The sequence below is a fragment of the Pelodiscus sinensis genome, chromosome 7 (assembly GCF_049634645.1).
Source record: "Pelodiscus sinensis isolate JC-2024 chromosome 7, ASM4963464v1, whole genome shotgun sequence".
NCBI lineage: Eukaryota > Metazoa > Chordata > Testudines > Trionychidae > Pelodiscus > Pelodiscus sinensis.
Window position 1 is genome coordinate 37,440,927 of NC_134717.1, and position 23,831 is coordinate 37,464,757.

Sequence of the window (23,831 nt, forward strand, 5' to 3'; positions counted from 1 at the left end):
GGGGGGGGGTCCAGCAAAGCCGCTGGACCCCCCCCCCCCAGCAGACCAGGGGGACAGGAGCAAAGCCGCGGAGCACGCCCGCAGCGGGACAGCTCAAGCACGCCCGGCAGTGGGACAGCCGCGGCGCGCCTGGACTGTCCTGCTGCCCGCGTGCTCTGCGGCTTTGCTCCGGGTCTCCCAGGTCAGCAGACCAGGGAGACGGAGCAAAGCCGTGGAGGACTTGGGCGGTCCCGCCACCCCCGTCTCCCTGGTCTGCTGGGGGGGGGGGTGCAGCTAGTGCCCCCTCCAGAAGACCAGGCTTTTCTTACCTACCCCTGGGGTAGAGCAGCTCGGGGCTGCCGGGTTGGTCCCGCAGCACCGCTCCAGACCAACTGGGCAGCACCCCACCTGCTCTGCCCCAGGCGTCCTGATTCAGCCGCTGCTGGTCAGTTTCAGCAGTGGCTGAATCAGGACGCCTGGAGCAGAGCAGTTGGGGTGCTGCTGGGTTGCTCCACGAGGCGTACAGCTAGTTCGGATTAGAAGCCTAATCCGAACTAGCTAGTCCGTGCCGCGTGTAGCCGCGTGGCACGGGGTCCGAACTAGCCGGCATTTAAAAATGGCGCCGGCTGGCTTCATGCAAATGAAGCCCGGGAAATTCAAATCCCGGGCTTCATTTGCAACTGCGGATGACTACATTACCCCCGCTAGTTCGAACTAGCGGGGTAGTGTAGACATACCCTCAGTGATCTGTTTTTAATTCATGCTATTTAAATGTCAAATGAAGCATTTACAATTATACATTTTATTCTCTGCTATTTTGTAAATCTAAAATCAAGTATTGATAATTATATATTTTTTCTTCCACTAACAAAGTCTCAGTGTGACACCTGTGACTGAACAGTATCTGCCAGTATCCTGAAGTCTGGGTTGTAGTCTGAGATTGCTAGTCGTATACAGTCCCTCAGATAGGTATCTGTGATCCTGCACTCAGCCTGGGAAGCTTGCTCCAGCACAGCTGGAGCCTATTTGAAAGCATGGGATGGTGGGCGGGCAGAGCCCGCCCACCTTCTAAAAGCCCCTCCCCAACCTTATGGGAGGGACACTGGACCCATGTTCAATTGATTTCTTGGGACAAATAATGACTAAGGGATCAGGAAGTGCAGGCTATAACTATCACCTCAGATGGGACTTGAACCCACAATTCCAAGATGAGAAGACCAATGCTTTGTCCACTAGGCCACAGATGCAGCCTCCCAGTGCTGAGTGCAGGGCAGCTGGGCTGGAGGGAAGAGAAGTGGCTGCCCGGCCAGCTGGCCATGGCGCTCAGCCAGGGTGCACCAAGCTCTATGTGGGCATGCGCAGAAGAGAAGCCGCTGATCGGCTGGAGCGCGGGGCAGCCACTTTCAGCTGAAAGCCACAGTCAGCTTGCTGGGGTGTTTCAGCCCTCCCGACCTCCCAGCTCCCACCATTCCTCGCAGCTACTCACCTGTGTAGTTGCTCGGTCAGTAGCTGCTCCTCAAATGAGGAAATCTAATGTAAATGTACTGCGCAGGTGTACAGTTCAGAGAGGGCTCAAGAGCTACTCTTAGAGCCCCTGAGATCTACTGGTAGATCGAGATCTACTGGATGGTGACCACAGCTCTAAGCTGTGCAGCAGCACGGCTTCACAGGTGATTAATCAGCCCCACCCAGTCAGAGGATCAGGGCTCAGTGCCTGATTAATCACCTGTGAAGCTGTGCTGCCATGCAGCTCAGAGGGAACACTGGTAGGGGGCTACACGCAAGTGAGAAAAGCAAACAAACAAACCCTCACTGACCTGGCCCCTGATCCTCACATTCCCCGCAAACACCAGAGCCTAGGCACAGGCTAGTAAATGTTGTGCTCCAGACCCACGGTTGGGTGGCATGAGGGCTGGAGCACTAATGTGGGCTCCCCAGTGCTGGAGGGTGGAGGGGGGAGGGAGCCATGAGCCTCAAGGGCTAGATTCAGGCACACTGTGGGCCACATCCAGCCCCCGGGACTTAGGTTTCGCACCCCTATTTTAGACTGCACAGACTAGCCTTGATTCTCTAAGAAGAGTAGGCTGTTGCAGTCACTTTGTACCACCTGGACACAGATTTTCTGCAGTGAACACCCAATTTATACTGGTAGATGCATATACAAATGGGGGGTAGGGAAAGTAAAGCAAGCCCAGATAGATCAGACATTTATGTTTTCCCTATATTGTAAAATGTTTGTGACTTGATGGTCCCTCAGCCCACTTCTATTTTTAATACTTCCTTGAACTTACTAGTCCAAATACCAAATGATTACTCTGAATATGTGGCTATACTATGGGAAGCGGACTTTTTTTTGGCCTTTTTTTCACATTCAGTGCATTAACACTAGGGTGACCATCATTTGGCTGTCACTGTTTAAAATAACATATTTGGTTTTTATCTACAGGTGAAAATATTCTAAAAACTATGTTTGATAAATCACATTATAAATATTTTCCCACAGAAACATTACACTTATTTCATATTTCACTCACCAGAGCACCGCTACTCAGGAGAATCATAAAGACAATGAAAGTCTCAAACCAGTTGTGTTCAACTATCTTGAAACAAGTTTTCCTAAGATTCCACCAATGTTTTCCTTTCCCCTCTTCTACACTGACTTGACAGCACTTGAATCTTCGTACACAGCCTGTAAAACAAGACACATTTTGAGAAGGGGAAGAGACAAGTGATGCTTAAGGAGATAAATTCTGATTATTTATTTGACTAGTGATACAGCCATTATATTTTCATGAACTTTATGGCTATAAGAAAAGCTAAACTCTGACTTTCAAAGTCCATTTTTCAACCAGTAAAATGAAACACAGTTTATAAGACAACTGGCATTTAAAATCAAATAAAAGAATGGGAAAGTATTTATAATTTACTGAGAGTTCACTGTGTGCAAAGTCCTATACAAACAAATGAAGACATGGTCCATCCGACAAAGCAGCCAAATTAAATTCAGTTAATACAAATACACACACAAACTTCAAGCAGGTTTATATTTTTTAAATGCACTTCTTTCAAACCCTTCTTTCGAAATAACCCTTAAACCTCATTATTTAAGGAGTAAAGGTTATTTTGAAAGAAGGTTTTTATCCCAAAATAACCTTGTCTAGTCAACGTTTTTTCTTTTGAAATAGGATATTTCAAAAAAGTGCCCGGACACCAAAATGCAAATGAAGCATGGGAAATTCAATTTCGCGCTTCATTTGCAATTCTGTTCAGCTGCATTTACATTCCTCTCTCACAAGAGGAATACAGAGTAGACATACCCTTTGAGCGCTAGCTATGAAAAGTGTGTTATTATAACCTAATTAGAACAGCTTCCCATTTTTAAATACTATAATAGTTAGTGCGAATATAATTCAGAATCCTAAGAAAGATAAACAGATTTCTTATGTTTTTGGGAATAATGGCAAATTGCTTATATGATATAATTTTCCTGAATTCTTTGATATCTGAAAAATTGTTAAAAAATCCACATCAGCAGCATACAAATTACAATCATCTTCAGTATATATTATGCACTGAAAAGAGCATTTGTAAAATTCATGATTATGTAGTGTTAAAGTTTGATAAAAACAGCAATTATTTCAAGCCAGGAATATTATTAGATAGTTTAAATAAGTATTTCATTTTACTTCATATTTTTAACATTAAGGTTCATAGTTTGCTTCACTCACCTTCTGTAAAACAGGCCTCTGGCTCCACAGCTTCTTCAGGTTCAGCTTCGTGTTGCTCTTCTTCAGGATGTCCAATATCAACTGTGCTACCTTCAGATGAGCTGGACAAATTTAGCTTCTGTTAAATAAACAAACCACAAAAGCTTAATCAATATACTTAAAATAAATATTAATATTTACAGACACAGCAAAAATTAACAGTATGTGTCTACTCTTCTCTATTTTTGAATGTTTTACAGCTTAATTTAGGTAAGCAATGGCTAAAATATGTCCTAATTCTAGCTGTCACTTTGGTACTGAATGTGTCCATTTAATACAAAGTTAAAGAAAAAAGCCAGGTGAAGCAATGGCGCATGGCTACCCTCATAGATTGATATTGAGGGGCAGCCCCTTGCTGGGTGGAACTAGGAAGGCCACGCTTTCCTCACTGGAAGCAGAGGCGCAGGACAAGAACAGGAATTATAAAAGGTGGGCCCTGTAGCTCATTTGGGAAGCTGTTGCCAATGAAGACAAATGAGTTCTCCCTGCTGTGGACACAGGAACACACAGAAGACTTCTGTGGTCCCAAGGAGGGCCCTTAACTACTCAGAAGGTCAGACAAGTTGACTGCTGAAGAGTTGCCGGGACTGCAGTGAACCCTGGGGAGAGGGAAGACAACCACTAAAAGCAGGAAGGAGTACAGGAAACTGCTGAAGGAACCAGATTACTATTTGGCTATAGTGTTGCCAGAGACATGGTCAGTACGTTGGCATGGGATCCCTGCTGACACAGTGGAAGACCACTCTGTTACTGTTAGGGCCCTGAGCAGGGATATGGTGGAGTTGGGCAGGCCAGGCCCTCATCCCTCCTGCCACTCCACATCTGGAACATCTCTTTTTCCTCATTCCCGGTAGACTAGGAAAACTGCCTGAAGTGTGCTTTGTCATTGTCTTCAAGCCTTCAGGGGAACCCTGATGGGGTTGGGAGGTGGCTGAAGAGGGGCAGGGGTTGATAAGGGAGGTGAAGGGGAACAGGGATGTATGAGGTGGGGGCAGGAGGAGGATGTAGGAGGTGCTGAAGGTTGGGGAGATTCAGGGGAGACTTATGGGGTGGATGGGAGCAGGGGTACACTGGAATGAAACTCTAAGCGGGGGTAACAGGGAGGGAAAGGGGGGATGGGAGATTGAGGGGAGACTGTGGGAGCAAGAGCACCTTGGCTGGGGAAGGGCAGGGGTTGTACAGAAGGGGAGGGAGATACAATGGCAGCTCCCCATCCCATGGGGCTGGAGGGGGGAGGCCAGAGGTGACTGGTGGCAGTACTTGGGGGCACCAGCTCCTATGTCCCTGACAAAATTTCAGTTGCTAAATAGGTTCCCCCATATACCCTCTGGCCCTGTGGGTGCACCTCTCTGCGTCCCTCCTTCTGATGACACCAGTTTCCCCTGGGGGAGAGGCAGCTCCACCCAGCAGCCAGAGGAGAATTCTTTCTGTGAATTTTTTTATTGTTGTAGATATCTGCAAACTCTGATCTGTTACAGACTGGCAATATTTTATTTACATGTTTGCATAGTCATTACTTGCATGATGAATATCCAAATATGCAATAAAATGTTGTTAGGCCACCAAAAGTTTGTGAATGGGTTTGCTGGACTGTGGTATAAAAAAGGTTGGGAACCACTGTTCTGAGATACGAAAAACACCAAGTTTTGTTTGACGGTTATGAAAGTTTACCTATTATGAAGGAGGCACTTACATGCTATTTAAAGCCAAAACAATGCAATAAAACTATGCCGTGTGATGTGCTAATGGTATACATGAAATAACATTCTGAAACTGAAAAAGGTAAAGAAAACTTACACATAGATGCCTAACTTTCTAATCTTACACATTGAATAGTTCTAGTGCTCTCAATGGAAAAGCTCATGGGGAATTAAGTTAAATAACGTGCATAAATCTTTACAGGATTATGCATATAGCAAATGCTCATTTAAGAGAAGAGATGTGACCTCTGTTACTATACTTCCATCTACTGGTGAGGAAAAATATTTGAGTTCAGCATTATTTATTTGTATATTCTGTTGACATTTGCAGATAATAGAGGCATATGCTTTGCTCTATTATTTTTTAAACTTTTTCTACATTTATTTTGCATTCATAAAAGTGGAAGACATTTGACTAAAGAGACAAACTTTTTTATTGTTCTTCACTAAATTTGATTACCTGCCTAGTAAAATACAAATCAATATGAACAATGGTTGAAACTCACCTATAGTTTAGTCAATGTAAAAAGACTAACCAATTTGGCTTTTTTATTGGTAAACATCACTAAACATTGATTTCACTATATATACATAATCCGATGGGAAAATATTTCCATTGATAAATAACCAAAATTTACAGATAAGCAAAGTTAAGAAAAATCATAGAAATTTAGGGCTGGAAGGTACCTTGATAAGTCACTGAATCCAACCCTCTGTGCTGTGTCAGGACAAAGTAAACCCAGGCCATCCCTGACAAGTGTTTATTAAAAACAAGTTGGACAGTTTCCAATGAAAGGGATTCCAAAGCCTACATTGGAAGTCTATTCTATACCCTTATAGTTAGAAAGTTTTTCTTACTATCTAACCTAAACCCGCTATTACTAAGAGGCTGTGTCTGCACTGCACCCCTTTTCCAGAAAAGGGATGCAGATTAGACACTTCGGAAATGCAAATCCGCAGGGGATTTAAATATCCCCTGTGGCATTTGCATTTACATGGCTGCCGCTTTTTTCCAGCCTGGGGATAAGCTGGAGAAAAGCGCCAGTCTAGATGCGATTCTCCGGAAAAAAAGCCCTTTTCCAGAGGATTTCTTATTCCTATTTCTTATTCTTTATTTCTTGAAAGTAGGAATAAGAAATCCTCCAGAAAAGGGCTTATTTTCCAGAGAATCGCGTCTAGACTGGTGCTTTTCTCCGGCTTATCCCCAAGCCGGAAAAAGCGGAAGCCATGTAAATGCAAATGCCGCGGGGGATATTTAAATCCCCCACAGATTTGCAATTCCAACTCGTCACATTATCATCCCTTTTCTGGAAAGGGATGCCAATGCAGACGTAGCCAGAGGGCATGAGGGAGCACATGTACCCCAAACACCATGGGTGGCACAGGCAAGGGGCCAGCCAGCGGCTGGAAGGGCTAGAGTCCCAGAGTATCTAGGGGGACTAGTGGGAGGGATCTGGCATGCACAGCAGGCATCTGCCTCCCAACCCCCGACTGGCAGCAGCATGGGAAGTGGAATAATGCAGCCCCTGCTCACTCTGCTCTCCCAGCGCGTTGTTTGAGGAAGAGGCAGGACCAACCGTGGGGCACGGTAGCAGTGCCCCCTTTCCGCCCTCCCTTCCCCCCATAGGCCCTCCCTGGTAATCCTTGAGGCCGCATTCCTTGAAGAACAGGGTGCCATTGAAATAGAGGACAGAGTGATGGTGGGAAGTGGCAATATTTGAGGGACATGAATGGACTTCCCCCCTTTCACCTCCAGGACAAATTGACAACTGTTCTGACCGGGGATGGCCTGTGGGCTGTAAGTTTGACATCCCTTGTCTAGATAGCTATACCCCATCTTGTAGTTGTGCATTTGACTTTTCCTTCCTAAATGAAGAACTTTTCACTTTTCTTTATTTTAACTTACTAAATTCAGGCCAATTCTCCAACTTGTCAAGGTCCTTTTGAATTTGAAACCTGTGTTTCGGCTTGTTCTTGTCAATTTCATGCTTACTATCCCTTGTAACCTCCTGTTGTCCGACAAATGCTTACAAACTGAATTTGCTCCAATATTTTTCCAGATATGGACTGACTGGTCTATAATTCCCTGATTCATCCTCCTCTGCCTCTTTAATAAGTTATCATGCAACATTTTGTAGAGTCAAAATCCAGTCATTAGACTTTTAATTAGGCTAGTTAAAAATTATCAAATGGCCTGTGAAAATATACTGAGTAAATATCCTCCAATCAACACATTATACCAGATTCACTAGTCTATTTGTGTTTTAATGGTTCATAAATTTAACTTTTTGAGTTTCAAATCTTTTATTAACTAATCATTATTGTCTGAGCTCCTCGTAATTTCCTGCAACTATTAAAATGTAAATAAAAATTTAAAAATGCTTAAAAGGAAACATTGATATTATCAACTGAAATTATTTTAAAAAACAGAGAATTCTTCCAAGTCTAACAATAAAGAGTGCAAAGGACAGCTTGCTTTAGCCAAAGGTGGGGGAAAAGATAAATGAACAGTCTTTAACTTGATTCTAGAGAATAGTATTATAAGCTTCTTTATAGGAATAGTAATACATTTCCAGGTTTCTGCTTGCTTTCTTCTGCCATTTTGGCAGCCGAAATCTCATGTCTACTCTCACCACCAGAATTCTCTTCCTGTCCCATACTGATCTTCCTCTTCTGTTTCTGTTCATCCACCCAAATAACAGCCCTTCCCCCCGATGTCCATCCAAAGATTCCACTAATTTTCCATACCAAAGATTTCCTGTCTCGTGGTTTCCCGTTGTCTCTCTCTCTCCATTTTTATCTTTTTATCCCCTCCAAGTTACTCCTCACTCTCCAGAATCTCCCACCCTCCCCCAACTCCTCCTCACCTAGGTCCCTCTTTCCACAGATGTACTCCCCTGGCTTTCCCTCCACTTAGCCATCCTCCATACTCCTGGAAAGGGTGGGGCCGTGAGCAGAAGGGGCAGGACTAGGGGCAGCGAGCCCTCTGCACTGCACAGAGTGCGGCGCACCTCCCCAGCCCTTAGAACCACACAGAGCACCTGGCACAGCGCTATGGCAATGATTTAATAGGTTGGGAGGCCCAAGCCCCTTTAAATCATAGGGCCTGTGGGCAACTGCTCCCTTTGTTCCCACCTCCCGCATCAGTAAGCCTATAATCTTGTGTCTGTCTCCACCAAAACTGATCTTCCCCCTCTCATATCTGTCTGGCTCCCACAAAAAAAGCCCAAAGTAAGGAAAAAAATGTGCTGCTCCTTCCTGGTCCTTTGCCCCTCCTGCTGTGCAGACCTTCAGGGTTGTTAGGGGGAAGGGAAAGGATTCAGGGTGGGATGCAGGAGTCTCAGCAACAGAACATGTTCCTGCCTAGAAAGAAGCTGAAACCGCATCTTCTTCTGTCTGTTGAACCTATTGACTTACGTATAATTAAATTCTTCTGCCTGAGACAAAGAAACAGATTTACAAAACCAAAAAGGAACATGATGTTAATCTCATTAATCCTCTACATAGCTCTAGGGGGTCTCCCTAAAGACATACCCTAAAGGCCAGAAACCATAGATAAAACACAAACTACCACTTTTCCTGGACAGGAGTATGGAAATAAAAGTAATTTGAATTGCCTGGTGGTACAGAAAGAAAACTTGGTATCCAGAAAATTTTGGATCTAACCCAGAGTACACATACCTGAGAGGGGAAAGAAAGTGGAACTAAAAGTATCATTCAGTCATGCTAGTGAGGAGGGGAAACCCTTTATACATAAAGCAGCAAAGTTCTGAGTGGCAGAGACTCAGTATAGCCAGTTTACGCTACTCCTGATAAGAACTTTGTTTCAGGAGGCATATGTTCCGGGAGCACTGCACTGCTATTGCCAGTTATTGCAATGACCTTTTACAACCACAGACAGCTTTTAGGATTCTCTAGTCTATTTGGCAAGCTGACGTGGCCTTCAAATATTTCAGGATAAGGAAGGAGAAAAAGCTGTATAAAACTACTCTTGCCACTTCCTGCTCTCTGGACCAACTTCAGCTCTGAGAGTTGGATGAATTGAGCCTTCTATCTCCTGTCAATAACCATGAGTTAAGTATTCCGACCTATATTATGTTCACTTTTGTCCATATAGCCTATTCTTTATAGATTTTTATTCCATGCTCATTGTGATTTTATCTGAGCACCTAGAGTATAACATCAGTATCAGATTGATAAACAAACTAGTTCATGCTGAAAGAAAAACAGAAACATTCTCACAATGTTAAAAAATGAGAATATGAACAGAATTTAAATACCTCTTTGCTTTCCTCCAGATCCGACTCACTGCTAAACTCTTCTGTATTTAAATTTTCAAAATCTGATTCCCCAACAGCAATCGGTACTGTCACAGTGAGGCTTGGGTTGTTTATGAATGACATGTAATCACTTTCATCAATTATATATTTTTCCACACTGCTGCCTGTGCCTATGCCACTGGTGGTTCCATTGCCATCTTTGAGATAATCAAGCTCTTTGTTTATTTCCACTGTTAGATGATTAGAAATGCAGCTGTCTTTTTTGTTCAGTTCTTCAAGTGGTTTGATTTCATTTAAAGCTTTTTGTTTTTTAACAAAGGATTTTTGGATGAATTCACGTACTTTTCTTTTCACATAATCTATTCCCTTCTCAATTCTTGCTACAGCAATCTGGAGATTGTTCATTTCATTATCATCATCTGTGGCAGCAAGGTTGTCTGCACTAAATGAGCTCAGTAGCAAGGCCAAAAATAGGTTCAGTACCTGGAACAAGATAGAAAAGTAGTTCCTAAATTTATCTTAGTGGAAATAATTTCTTGCTATAATATTTTTTAAAGCTATGAGATTCATAAGTTTAAAGACCAGAGTTTCAAGCCACAACTCCCCCTTCCCAAACAATTCAATAATACTATTTTTACAATGAATGGCGTGTACATAAAATAAAATATATTTTACTAGAAAAGATGCACTAGAAAAATATCTTTTTATAATTCATAATAATTTGAAGAAGGGCAAATTATAGAGTAAAAAGCAATTCACAAATATTATGATAAATAAAAGAACTAAACATGATTTGCTATGATTCGTAGGACCATGTAGCCTTGTCATTTTGTAAGTAATAAGTTAGTTAGTTATAATGAATGTATATTATAGCAAAAGATTTGGATTAAACTTAAACACAAGGGCTACGTCTAGATTGCATCCCTTTTTCGTAAAAGGGGTGCAAATTAGACGTATCGCAATTGCTAATGAAGCGGGAATTTAAATCTCCCCCGCTTCATTAGCATAAAAATGTCTGCCGCTTTTTTTCGGCACAGAGTTTTGCTGGAAAAAAGCGCCAGTCTAGACACGGATCTTTCGGAAAATAAAGCCTTTCCGAAAGATCCCTTATCCCTCTTAAAATAAGGGATAAGGGATCTTTCGGAAAAGGCTTTATTTTCCGAAAGATCGGCGTCTAGACTGGCGCTTTTTTCCGGCAAAGCTCCGTGCCGAAAAAAAGCGGCAGCCATTTTTATGCTAATGAAGCGGGGGAGATTTAAATCCCTGCTTCATTAGCAATTGTGATATGTCTAATTTGCATCCCTTTTATGAAAAAGGGATGCAATCTAGAAGTAGCCAAGATGTATGCCTCAGACAGGCCAGGCAGCTTCGTTAACTTAGCTCCAGCTCTGTTTGATGTTAGCATGTTCTGATGTTAAAGTGAAGGGATGGAATATTGTAATGCATAGTGATGTTAGTATTAGATAAAGCCTTGTAATAGATAGAAAGAAGTTTAATGTTGAACGACTTTGTAACTTTGTTTAAGTGACTAGAAGTATCCTTTGTTCTGTGCTGCAATTGTGTAAATGTGTTGTTTGTGTGAATAAGAGAGAGGATGTTTTAGCAGAGATAAGTGTGAATGCCACTGCATGCCCAAATGGTCAGAGGAGGGGCCGGAGATTCAGAAGCACCAAATAATTATCAACTATGCTAAAGCCCACTGAAGACGTAAACTGGACTGAAGCTGACTGACAAGCCTTGAAGTTAGTGGCAAGCACCCCTTGATAGGGAACCAATAACAACTTTCACCAAAGACAACACGCCCAAGGGGTTGTCAGCATATGAATTTCAAATGACTGTGAGAACAACTTCCCATAAGCATATGTTTCAGAAAGATTGATTGTGATGCTGAGTGACTGATTAAGGTCTGACAAGGCAAAATGCATAGACTTGCATGGAAGGAAAATCCTATGAACAAAGGGGTGTCTTGTATGGTTCTTTGGGTTCTGTCCTGTGGAGAACTGTGGAGCATCAGTCTGGACTGACAAGAACTCGGATCCTTCCTTGCACCTCTATCTGGCAAATAGGTTGGACCGAGCAATAGACTGGTAACTATCAATAGGGTGTGTGTGTGTGTGTGTGCATATGCTACTTTGTTATATTATCAATAAAGGTGGCATGTTGCCTTATCCCCCTAAAAAAGATCCTGTGTGCTTCTTTTAAGCATAACAACCGTATTATTCAGCAATCACAAACAGTCAGACAACTTGTGAAAATGCTTATAAATCCCAAAAGTATACAAATATTGGCACAAAAATTATTCAAAAATTCAGACAGGAAGTTTGTTATTCTTCATCATTCTGTTTAAAAAGTTTCACTTCTACAATAAGATAGCAGAAACTATATATGTGTTTAACATGACTAGACACACATCATAAATAAGTTTATAAAAAGTGCACAGGCTGAACGTTATTTGAAGCACATATATTTGCAAATAGTCACACTCTTAATTTTTATTTTTGCTAAAAGCTCACTCTATATATCACAAATTTGATCCTGCAAGGTGTGGAGTATTCTGTTTCCATCCCAACAAAGCACTGATGCTTAATTTTAAGCATATAAGTAGTTCAATTGAAATCATATGTGTAAGTTCCTTTCTGACACAATGCCAGAATACTGATTGCATTGCAAGATTGGGTTTTTTTTTTCCAGAATAAACCTTTGAAACATTATGATTACGTACCACTAGATTTCCAATCACCATGACCATCATGAAGACAGTAAGGCACATAGCTTGGCCTGCAACCTCCATACAATCCCACATAGTCTCTATCCATTCTCCACACAGCACTCGGAATACAATCAAGAAAGAGTGGAAGAAGTCTTGCATGTGCCAGCGTGGAAGTACACAGTCAGATGCAATTTTGCAGACACATTCCTTATAATTTTTCCCAAACAGCTGCATACCAACCACAGCAAAAATGAAGACAATGATGGCCAGCACCAAGGTCAAATTTCCTAAAGCCCCCACTGAGTTACCAATAATCTTTATCAGCATATTCAGTGTTGGCCAAGATTTTGCCAACTTGAAAACTCGTAACTGAAAAAAAAGAATAAAAAGGCATTGTTAGTACTGATTTTAACAGACACACAAAAATGTTTTACATATTAGTTTATGAAAAAAATATTGTTGCCAGTGATGAAAATGTTGCTGACATTTACAACCTGGTACCCCAAGAGTATAGTCTTAGATCAAGGATGTAAAAGCCCAGAGAGATATGCCTCATGCAACCTAGCATCTAGGGTTCAATATTACCTTCAGATGCCAGAGAACCTCATGGCTACCTACCTGTTTGTACATGAAGAAGAGATCCATTCTGACAATATTAGCAGGCACACAATAAAGATATTCAATAAGTTCATTTGTTTCTTCACTACAGAATTTTTTGCATTAAGTATTTGCAATAAAAATTTGGAAGGAGACCCCACTCCTATTTTGGGATGCATTAAATGTGAATTCCTGCAGAGTCCCCACAAAAGACAATAGGACATGGCACTGGGGTATTTATAAGTGGGTCACATTTCTGGATAAGGGTCATAATGACCTTAAGGTATCTTGTTAAGACACAAATGTTGAATTAAAATATTATTAGAGCAAAAAAGTCTATAATTATAACTTGCTATCATTTTCTTTTATTAATATATTTACCAATCTGAATGATCGGAGAACTGATAGTCCCTCCACATCTGCAAGACCAAGTTCAACCAAACTAAGTGTTACAATAAAACCATCAAAAATATTCCAGCCTTCTTGGAAATAATAATAAGGATCCTTGGCAATTATCTTGAGAAACATTTCTGCTGTGAAGATCCCAGTGAAGACCTAAATTCAAAAGATAATTTATTGTTCAGATGGACAATTATAGCATCTGTACATATTTTTACATTCAAACAACATATCTTCAATTAGTATAATTCAGAATGGCTATTCCCCAAAACCCTTAAATTCAATACCTAAAATAATCAAAGGAAGTCTTAAGTACTTTACTATTAGTGTTTAAAAAGTGTTGCTTTTAAATAATGATAATAGTGACATCTCATACCCATATTCCCATCATCAGCCTTCATCACACCTCACAGAACAAGTAATGAATCTTCTTTCCACTTGATTTAATTTTACAGAAAAAATTACTTTAAGCTTTGGATTTATAATACAATTTTAATTCTATTTAGGGTGACCATATGTCCTGTTTTGGCTAAGACAGTCCCTTTTCTTAAGCCTTGTCCTGGCTGTCCTGACTTTTTTGGCAAAATTGGGTATTTGTCCTCTTTGCTCTTATCAACTGGTCATCAGTTGACAATAGCAAAAAGGAGAAATGCTCAGTTTGCCAGTGAAGTGGGATATAACTCATAGCAGGCGCAGCAGAATGTTCAAGAAGGGGGGAACAGCAACATCAACCCTGTGAGGGTGAGGAGTTGGGAGAGTGCCTCTGGTTGGGCTAGCCACACATCAGTGAGCAGCTGGGGATCTTGGACCAGCATAGATTGGAGGAAAGTTATCACTATATTTGGCAGCTGCCATTTTTTCTCAGACTCCTTTAATATTTCTGTTAATAATAAAAACATTACATTTGAGAAGATAAACAATTGGTGTAGACTTTAGTGACATTCCTTATAGATGCCACTCTTCTACTAATCCAAATTAAATGTTTCAAAATGACACCAGTTGAATGAAGTCTACCTTAAATGAAAACTGTTACTCCAAAAAACATGTTCCATGGTTAAATTTTACAAGAAAGAATCTGTGTGGTCAATCTAACTTCTGGTGTTCTGGGGGGGGGGGGGGGGGGGGGGGGGGGGGTAGCACTGAACATTTGCATACTGTGAAAATAAAATTTTGGACATTGCTTGTGCTGTGGAAAAAAAGACCCAAGTATTCTAATAGAGTTAAGGTGACCATATTTTCCCAAAGGGAAAACAGGGCATTGTGCAGGGCTGGCCCGGGGCCTCACTCTAACCCCCACATGCAGTGTGAGCAAGTATTTCTTTTCTATATACTAAACATAGCACTGTCAGGTTACTAACCAATATGATGACCTTTTACAATTAGAAAAACTACTGAGATGCATTATTTTAGGAAACTACATTTCCATACTGAAAATAGTTGTTTGCGGATGTTTTAACATAATTTTTTGAAGTACTGCCTTTCAATAGATGTTCCTGAAGAAGCTATGAAAAACCATATTTGTACATATTGACGTGAAGATGAAATTCAAACATGACAAAGAGGTTTGTATAGAATAAATCTGAGATGATCCAATGGATTTGCCAAGTAATGTATTAAATAAAGTTTTATTCTATACTGTTAATCTATATGTCTTGAGAAAGGATTGAATGTGGGAACTCCAAAAAGTTAGTGAAATATAGACAACAAAACCCATTTAAAAATACAGATGAAATTCCTGCTTAAAGCTATAATACAGGCATACCTCTTTCAAAATCAAACAAGTAAGCAAAATAAAAACATGTAACAAGACAAAATGAAGACTTACCAGGTTTCCAACAGAAAGTACGTTATTGAATTCTTCAGTCATTGGATAATGTTCCATGGCCATAAATAGTGTATTTAAAACAATGCAAATAGTAATAGCGAGATCAACAAATGGGTCCATCACAACTAGATTGACTATATGTTTTACTTTTAACCAATATGGACTACAGTCCCAGATCAAGAAAATGTTTGCAAATTTGTACCAGCATGGTGGGCATTTCTGTCTTGATTCTTCAAGTTCTAAGGAAAAATGTGAAAAAAAAAACTATAAAATACTTGCATTCCATACTATACTTTGTCAAAGACCTCTTTGAAATCCCTTTGCCACATTTTCAGAGAATGGTCTGCAAGTGTGCCTGTTTAATATCCATCTATTTGAAAACAAATTTATATTTGAGCACAAAAACACTTATCAAGCCATTTTGTACACAGGAATATGGATTTTTGCAGCCATGAGGAGATTTATATTTGCAACATCAGTGCTTTGTGACCATATGACATGGAATGATCACAAAACAATAAAACAAATATTTCACTAAGTGTTGTGAAACAAACACATCAACTGGGAGTTTTTTATACTCTCTGTAGAAAGATTTACTGTTAAGAGGGATAATTTCAAGTTGTAAATCTTTCTATAGATTATAAAATATATATATTATAATTTTTTAAATTTCAAACAAATGTTTCAGAATTCACTGAAAATACACTAACATTTAAAATTCAGTATTGTACACACCTTCCATAGTATTTGTGAGTATGCTAACTATACTCATCGCTCTTTCTCTTTGAGTAGGGTCTTCCAAAAAATCCATAGAAACATGAAAGGAACTAGATCTTCTCTTTTTTGTTTCAGTTTCAGTAGTCATGCCCTGCAAATAGAATAATAATGAACAGGATCATCATCTTGAGTATATAATAAGCAAATTCCACATACAATGAATTTTTAAATTTAAAGAAATACATGCTACAGGCAATTTATTTTGTATCTAGTTTGTCATGCAAGACTTTTCTTATTTATTGTATTAGTATCCTAAAATTTTCAAAGTATATTACATTTTTTTAAAATTGAATCACTTTTTTCCCCACAGCAGTGAGTTAGTGAAAATCTTCAGCTCAGTATATAACATATGAGATTTGTGGGAGAGAAATTTGAAGTTGAATAATTATTCAACAATCTAAATGTCAGCAAAAGTTATGAGAAATGACTCAAACATACTGAAAACCACCATATTATTGTATAAACATTTTCAATTTGTAGATGTAGATTTTATATCTTATTAAATATCTTGTTTTTGTAAAACTACAAGGCCTTAAATGGCAAGCAAGCCTTAAATAGCAACAAATAAAAAAAGTCTAATTTAGTCATGCTTCCACATGCCAGTGTACTTCCAGATACGCTAACTGGACAATCTTGAAATAAGATAGCAGAATATCCCTAGAAATATTTATTTATCTGTATATGCATATAGATTACAGGACATATGTGCACACAGACATTTTTGTTTTGGAAGGTGGATGCATTAATGTGGGGCCTCAGAAAAACTATTGAATTTATTTTCCATACTAGAGAGCTACATAAATAAAGGAGAAGGGAGAAAGTGCATAAGAATAAAACCATACATGATAGGGTTGAATGTGTACTGATATTATATTGTATTAAGGCTGATAAAGCACAATGCTATCAAAATGATCAAATTCAGTGGCATATTGACTGAATTCACATGGTAATATTTATTATATACCCTTTATATTTGAACAGTAGGTTGAAATCTTATCTAGCATGGTCAGATAGAGTTTCTTAATACAATAAGTTCTACCATATTTTATGGGTATATAATAAGCAAATAATATTATTTTGATATTTTTTCTTGTTATCTCGGAGAGGTTTTGCAGATACATACTTAAATTTCAAACTTATTTTGTTAGTATATTAAAAGGTATTACAAGATGCAGGAGCATTCACAGCTTGGCCAACCAGGATCATTCTTAAGGGATCCATTCTGTAGGAAATACAGGCTGGTGCAGTAAGAAAAGGCCACCATTCCTGAACTACTTAAATCTTCCTTACATTGTCATCAGTAGCTGGTTTATCTATTATCACCTCTGGCAGAAGCTGTCCAACAGGCGACGTAGGAAGAGATGGTCCACCAACCAAGGAAACGACTCCATTGCAATCTACAGTGCTATGCATCTTCCCATTCACTGGAAACATTGCTAGCACCTTGGATGACCTACTGGCCTGACTAATGTTACTGTTGCGCCGTTCGCCGTGTCTGCGTGGCACAAAAAGAGAATCTCTTCTGCTATCATTATCTTCAAATGTGCTGTGTTCATCATCAGCGAAGTCATTTTCTGATCCTACATCCTTTGCTCGTCCTCGGAAGCTGAAAAGACTCGTTCTGCTGTTGCGCCTCGGGGAAAATAGGGAGCCACGAATGCTCAGCAAAGACTGTAGGAATTAAATTAGATTATTTTTAGCTGACACCCTTAAAGTCAACATTTTTTTTATTTATAAAACTGGAGTTAACACATTGTGTACGTTGTTTTCATAAATAAAACTAAGACTTTTCCAGGAAACAAATTCTGATGTCCATACACATTAATTTCACTGAACTCTCTTTGTAAATTTAAAAGCCATTATTTTATTAACTGATCCTGGGCCATCACCCCTCTTAATTAAGTCCATTCTACTTGTGAGTATGCATCAATAACAAAATAACTAGTATAAAATGAGAGTAACACAGACCTAAACATAGCATCCTTTACATAATTAAAAAAGACCTGGACACATTAGCAGAGCACAAATAAAATTCAAGGATATCCTTGTGGATGAGTTCTATAAAACATAATAGGAATGGAATCAATAGTTTCTACAGCAGTTACTCTAAAAATGCTGTAATATTGAAATGAGGATATATTTTTATATAATTTTTAAATCGACCTATGGAATTCTATTACAGGGATACAAATTCTATAGAAAAATTATTCTGCATTAAATTCTATATGGATGTTTTCAAGGGGTTGTCTATGGAAGTTAGTCAAAATTTTATTGAAATACTGGCAATAATTAAGATAGTTAAGATTAAATAATAGTTCATGTAGTAAAGTCACACTGTTATACCTGTGATATTGCAGCACTTTTTTGAAAGACCATGATGCTTCCAATATACTTTTCCACTAGGAACACATTATACAATACCTGGTGAGGGGATGAATATTTTTTTTCATATGTCAATCTGGTCCCTTCAATGGAAAATCGGAAACCTTTCTTTCTGATGCTGCCTTCTGATTCAGATTTGTGAAATTCATCTTCATCCTTTTCCTCTCCTCCATATTGTTCTTTTTGCTTTCTCTTCTTTCTTCTGTTCCTCCTCTCCTTAGCACTCTTTGAACTCAACTTTGATGCATCAGAAGAACTTTCTGAGAGTCCCCTCATACCACCTTCTACACTGGGATCTCTTGACTCTGCTGAGGCCGCTGCTACTGTTATTGCTGCTGCCTGCCATATCACAATAAATATTCTTATTATTAGATCTACCAATGGAAAGCATTATAAGAGTTAGCACATTAAAACATCATGCTTTTATATTTCACTTCTAGAGAATTTTCTAGTCCAGTCTTTGGCTGGTGAAGCCTTTGTACATTGAGACTTTCCAGTAGCTATCCTTTTCTCAAACATTTTTCCTTTCTTCTTTTGTGTATCCTTACTGCTTGCTAAAGTTGTAGAGTATTTCCTATTGCATAGCAGATACCTGTTGCCCAAATATGTGCAGATTTTGACCATATCCCTCCCTCCAGACTTCACATATTGCTTCTCTTCTTCAATTATAAGATCTCTAAGGCATGGGCTCTGCTAAACACATCGCATATACTGTGGAATACAAATCCTCAGTTACAAACAAATAGTATATACATTTTTTGAAGTCTCTGGATCTCAAGGCTGGGTTGTTCACAGCAAAATGTTGTTATTTCCATAGGTTATGTAAACCTCTGAACTGGCTCTGTTCTTGAAACCAGAGGGGGCTCACCCATTGTTATAGGGAATCTGTCTATATATTTTAGAAATGTGCATCTGTCTGTGAGGCTGTTTGTTCAAGAACACCTCCTAAAAGGTAAAAGCTAAGACCACCAAATTTGGTATGCAGCTTCTTCTCCTAACTTAAAGCAAGGTCAGGGTTTGGTTGTGCCTTGTGGTGGGGCATCGAAGCCCTGCAACCCTGTTAATACAGCCTGTAGGACAGCCCAGGACCCACTGGGGGAGGGGGAATTGCGGCATCCTGTCGGCTGCACATGTGCAGGGCATGGGTGGGCATCTTTACGTTGGACGGCCCGGGCTGATGCTGGTGTGATGCAGGGCGGTCTGTAGAAAGGGTGCTCCATTCAGAGAAGGAGGGGGAACGCAGGAGTGGCGGAGGGTGCTGTGGAGGCCCCACCAAGATGGGAGCTGGATAGTCAGAGGCCCCCAGGTACGGAAGAGAAGGGGAAGGAAGTGACCTATGGTGGGGCTGTTTGGAGGCCTGTGGGTTGGTGTGTTATGGGTAGGCACCCCGTCAACCAGGTCAGGAAAGGTTTTCCCCAACTTTAGGGCCCTGAGTCGGGATCCAGAGAGAGGGTGAGCCTAGGTCCCCCTTCCCCAAATTAGAGCCGAACCTGAGGATCACCCTCCCAAAGGGGATCCTGGCATTGAACTTGAGCTGAGAAGGCTGTATACTATTGAACTAGAGACACTTAGCTGGTTGATGGACTGAGGCCGGGCTCACAAGGATCTTGAATGGGGACCTTAGGGTATGTCTACACTACCCTCCTAGTTCGAACTAGGAGGGTAATGTAGGAATACCGCACTTGCAAATGAAGCCCGGGATTTGAATTTCCCGGGCTTCATTTGCATAAGCAGGGAGCCGCCATTTTTAAAACCCCGCTGGTTCAAACCCCATGCAGCGCGGCTACACGGGGCATGAACTAGGTAGTTCGAACTAGGCTTCCTAGTTCGAAATACCGTTACTCCTCATTGCACGTTTACCATTACTCCTCATTTCACGAGGAGTAACAGTAGTTCGAACTAGGGACCCTAGTTCGAACTACCTAGTTCGTGCCCCGTGTAGCCGCGCTGCACGGGGTTCGAACCAGCGGGGTTTTAAAAATGGCGGCTCCCTGCTTATGCAAATGAAGCCCGGGAAATTCAAATCCCGGGCTTCATTTGCAAGTGCGGTATGCCTACATTACCCCACTAGCTCGAACTAGCGGGGTAGTGTAGACATACCCTTAGTTGGGTGCGTGCCAGTGTACTAAAGGGACAGTGTTTTGGTTCTACAAAGAGACTTCCATTGGACAATTGGGGGAATCAGGAGGGGACGTTAGTGTGAGGTACTCTGAGATGTGGTGGGGGGCTCCGCCCGACTGTGTCTGGAAAACCAGAAGTGCTGGGAATGGGACTGTTTTCCAGTCATAAAAAGGAAGGGGCTGTTTGGAGGGACACCATATTCACAGTAGCCAGTAGGGCAGTGATCACAGGGGAGCACTATATACAAAGGGACCACTGCAGGCAGCCATATCACCAGGGGAGTCACTATACTGGGTGAGTGGGGACCCCTGCCCAGAGGATGGACCCTTGTTCCAGGGGGTACCAAGGAGAAGGGAGAAAGTCCCCACCAGTCTTCAGCCCATGAGGGACCAGAGCGGAGGGAGGGAGTCCCAACTGCCTCCCCTTTCCTGGGCTGGAGGAGGGGTAGTGGAGAGCCCCTGCCAGCCTCCTGTTCCCCTGTGCCAACCCCTGGGGATAAATCAGTGGGTGAGGTGTGCCATCCTCATTGCCTTAGCTGCCCATGGGGTGAAGCCAGTGGCCATACCCACCCCCTGCCCTGAGCCTTCCCTTCTCCCAACTCTCTGCCCTGACTTCTGCACCCTTACCCTAAGTCCCTCCTCACTTCTCAAACCTCACTTTTGCACCCACCCACCCACATCCGCAGCCCCTTGTCCTGAGGCCCTCCTCAACCCCCCCTCCCGAATGCAACACCCCCCACTTTTCCAGCATCCTGCCCTGAGCCCCCCCACAGCCTCAAGGCTCTGTCCTCACTGTTGCACTCCCCACACTGTCAGCCCACTGCCCTGAAGAACCTGAGCAACATCAGATACGTCTTCTATGGTTTAATAACCCATTCTAAATCTGATGATAGTTCATATCTATAGAAAACTCATTTGGATTTACTAATATTACAATATGATAAACAATTTAACTGATAAATTCATAAAATCACAATTATACCTGAGCTGCTTCTTGTTGCTTTCTCAGCTGTTCAAGCATCTGCTGAAATTCTGCCTCTTTCTGTTCTGCTTCTTCCATGTTTGCTTGATTTTGTTCTTCATAGGCCATAGCAACCACAGCCAGGATCAAGTTAATCAGATAGAAAGAGCCCAGGAAAATCACCAAAACAAAAAATATCATGTATGTTTTGCCAGCAGCACGCAGTGTCTGGAAGTAATAATAAACACAGATGTATTAACTTTTTGATGTTACTATGTGAATTAGTTACCTACTTCTTGTAAGAATCCATCATCATCAGATTATGAGAGAGGTAATACAAGTTGAACCTCTATAGTCCAGCACTCTCATGATCCGGCATGATTTTAGTGAGTTGGATGTTCGCTTATCATGGATATGACCAAGTTTTCCATGTTCCCATAAAATCCTGGCTCTTAGAGTTCTGTGCTGTTATTTTGCTCTAATTTAACTCTAAGGCTGTGTCTAGATTGCATCCCTTTTCCGTAAAAGGGATGCAAATTAAACACATCACAATTGCAAATGAAGCGGGGATTTAAATCTTCCCGGCTTCATTTGCATAAACATGGCTGCCGCTTTTTCCCGGATCGGGGCTTTGCCGGCAAAAAGCGCCAGTCTAGACGGGGATCTTTCGGAAAATAAAGCCTTTTCCAAAAGATCCCTTATTCCTGATTTTAAGAGGAATAAGGTATCTTTCGGAAAAGGCTTTATTTTCCGAAAGATCCCCGTCTAGACTGGCGCTTTTTGCCGGCAAAGCCCCGAGCCAGAAAAAAGTGGCAGCCATGTTTATGCAAATGAAGCGGAGAAGATTTAAATCCCCGCTGCATTTGCAATTGCGATGTGTCTAATTTGCATCCCTTTTACGGAAAAGGGATGCAATCTAGACACAGACTAAATGTCTTCTAAGAGCCCAGAAAGCAGTAGAAGTGTTAGTAATGTTGCTAGACCTTCTGGTTCGGCAAATTCTCTGGTTTGGCACTGGTCAGGTCCCGAGGGAGCTGGACTAAAGAGGTTTAACCTGTAATAAAATTGATATTAATCTCTTTATATAATTTGACAGTATGAAAATATATAGTATTTGTTTCACCAAATGATCTCACCAGTTGATAAAGGTTTTCCCAGTAATCCTGAGTCATCAATCGAAACAGTGACAAGAATGCCCAGCTGAACGTGTCAAAGCTCGTGTAGCCATAGTTGGGGTTTCTACCAGCTTTCACACACATATATCCTTCTGGACATTGACTACAAAAGGAGAGATATTAAGTGTTATTTTTACCAACTTTCTAATATTAGGGAATGTCAGGTCCTGGTGGCGTTTTTGGATTATGAAGTGCAGTTTTTGCTCAGTTCATCAGACTGGAAGTCCTATCATTTGGAATGTTACTGTACTCTACAAAATTACACTTAAGGACAGTTGAAAAATAGTGTTTAATATTACAATTCTGGAGAAGGGCATTTTCTATTTGCATATTGTTGCTTAGCAACACTTGCAGATTGCCTTATTACCGAATGGTCAAATATTTAGTCTTAAACCCTAAAACACAATATAAATGCCTTGATTAATTTAAATGTCTGTCTCTGTATTCCCCACTCATCCTTGCAATAAACTGATATTCTTCAGCAATCAGTATATATGCAGTTGGGATTGTTGAGAAGTTTATGCCATTCTAACTGGTGCTTTTTTTACTTCTCAACCAGCCAGAAGCTTGGTGTTAACTTTGAGTGTCTCTGAATTGGCTACCTAATTATGAGTAAATTGACCTGTGCTAACAGGATCAGCTAATAATGATTGGGATATGAAGGATCATAGAATCCTAGAATCAAATCCCAATAACACTTCTAATGTGAAATGGCAGATATTTCAGTCAGCTGGTCAAATTATTCCAGTATATACAGTGAAAGCTTTGTTATCTGGCACTCGGGGGGAACAATGGTTGCCGGTTAACTGAATGTGAAAGATAACAAAGCAGCCCTTGCCAGTTCCACACCACTCTAGGAGCAAGCTAGAAGCCCATCTGGCACTCTATTATATTTAAATTTTGTTAACCATCTGGGGGAAAAGCCGATTATCAGAATTTTCTGGTTAAAAGAATGCTGCATAACAAAGCTTTTACTGTATACCGGAATATGCTTAATCTTATTGTTATAAAGTACAATAAAATGTCACAAATACGTCCTTACCCTGCATCTGAGCCATTTCCACACAGCAGAGCATCGTTTTGCCCCTCCAGTTTGTAAAAATGACCTGTTTAGAATACAATTTTGATAAAATGGTAAGAAATTGCATTGTCATATATA

The 23,831-nt window shown here is 40.8% G+C and overlaps 1 protein-coding gene across 1 annotated transcript in view; it reads right to left on the reverse strand.

Annotated features, from left to right (window-relative positions):
- LOC102463247 (sodium channel protein type 1 subunit alpha) overlaps nucleotides 1-23,831 on the reverse strand; it is a 120,073-nt gene that overhangs the window by 57,741 nt on the left and 38,501 nt on the right. Inside the window, exons 7-18 of the mRNA XM_075933529.1 lie at nucleotides 23,715-23,778; nucleotides 22,634-22,775; nucleotides 21,519-21,725; nucleotides 18,456-18,755; nucleotides 17,358-17,705; nucleotides 15,993-16,125; nucleotides 15,258-15,496; nucleotides 13,415-13,588; nucleotides 12,449-12,805; nucleotides 9,727-10,209; nucleotides 3,708-3,825; nucleotides 2,514-2,668 (exon numbers count right to left, since the gene is read on the reverse strand). Of these exons, the coding sequence (XP_075789644.1) occupies nucleotides 2,514-2,668; nucleotides 3,708-3,825; nucleotides 9,727-10,209; nucleotides 12,449-12,805; nucleotides 13,415-13,588; nucleotides 15,258-15,496; nucleotides 15,993-16,125; nucleotides 17,358-17,705; nucleotides 18,456-18,755; nucleotides 21,519-21,725; nucleotides 22,634-22,775; nucleotides 23,715-23,778 (2,720 nt within the window). The remainder of the gene's footprint in view (nucleotides 1-2,513; nucleotides 2,669-3,707; nucleotides 3,826-9,726; nucleotides 10,210-12,448; nucleotides 12,806-13,414; nucleotides 13,589-15,257; nucleotides 15,497-15,992; nucleotides 16,126-17,357; nucleotides 17,706-18,455; nucleotides 18,756-21,518; nucleotides 21,726-22,633; nucleotides 22,776-23,714; nucleotides 23,779-23,831) is intronic.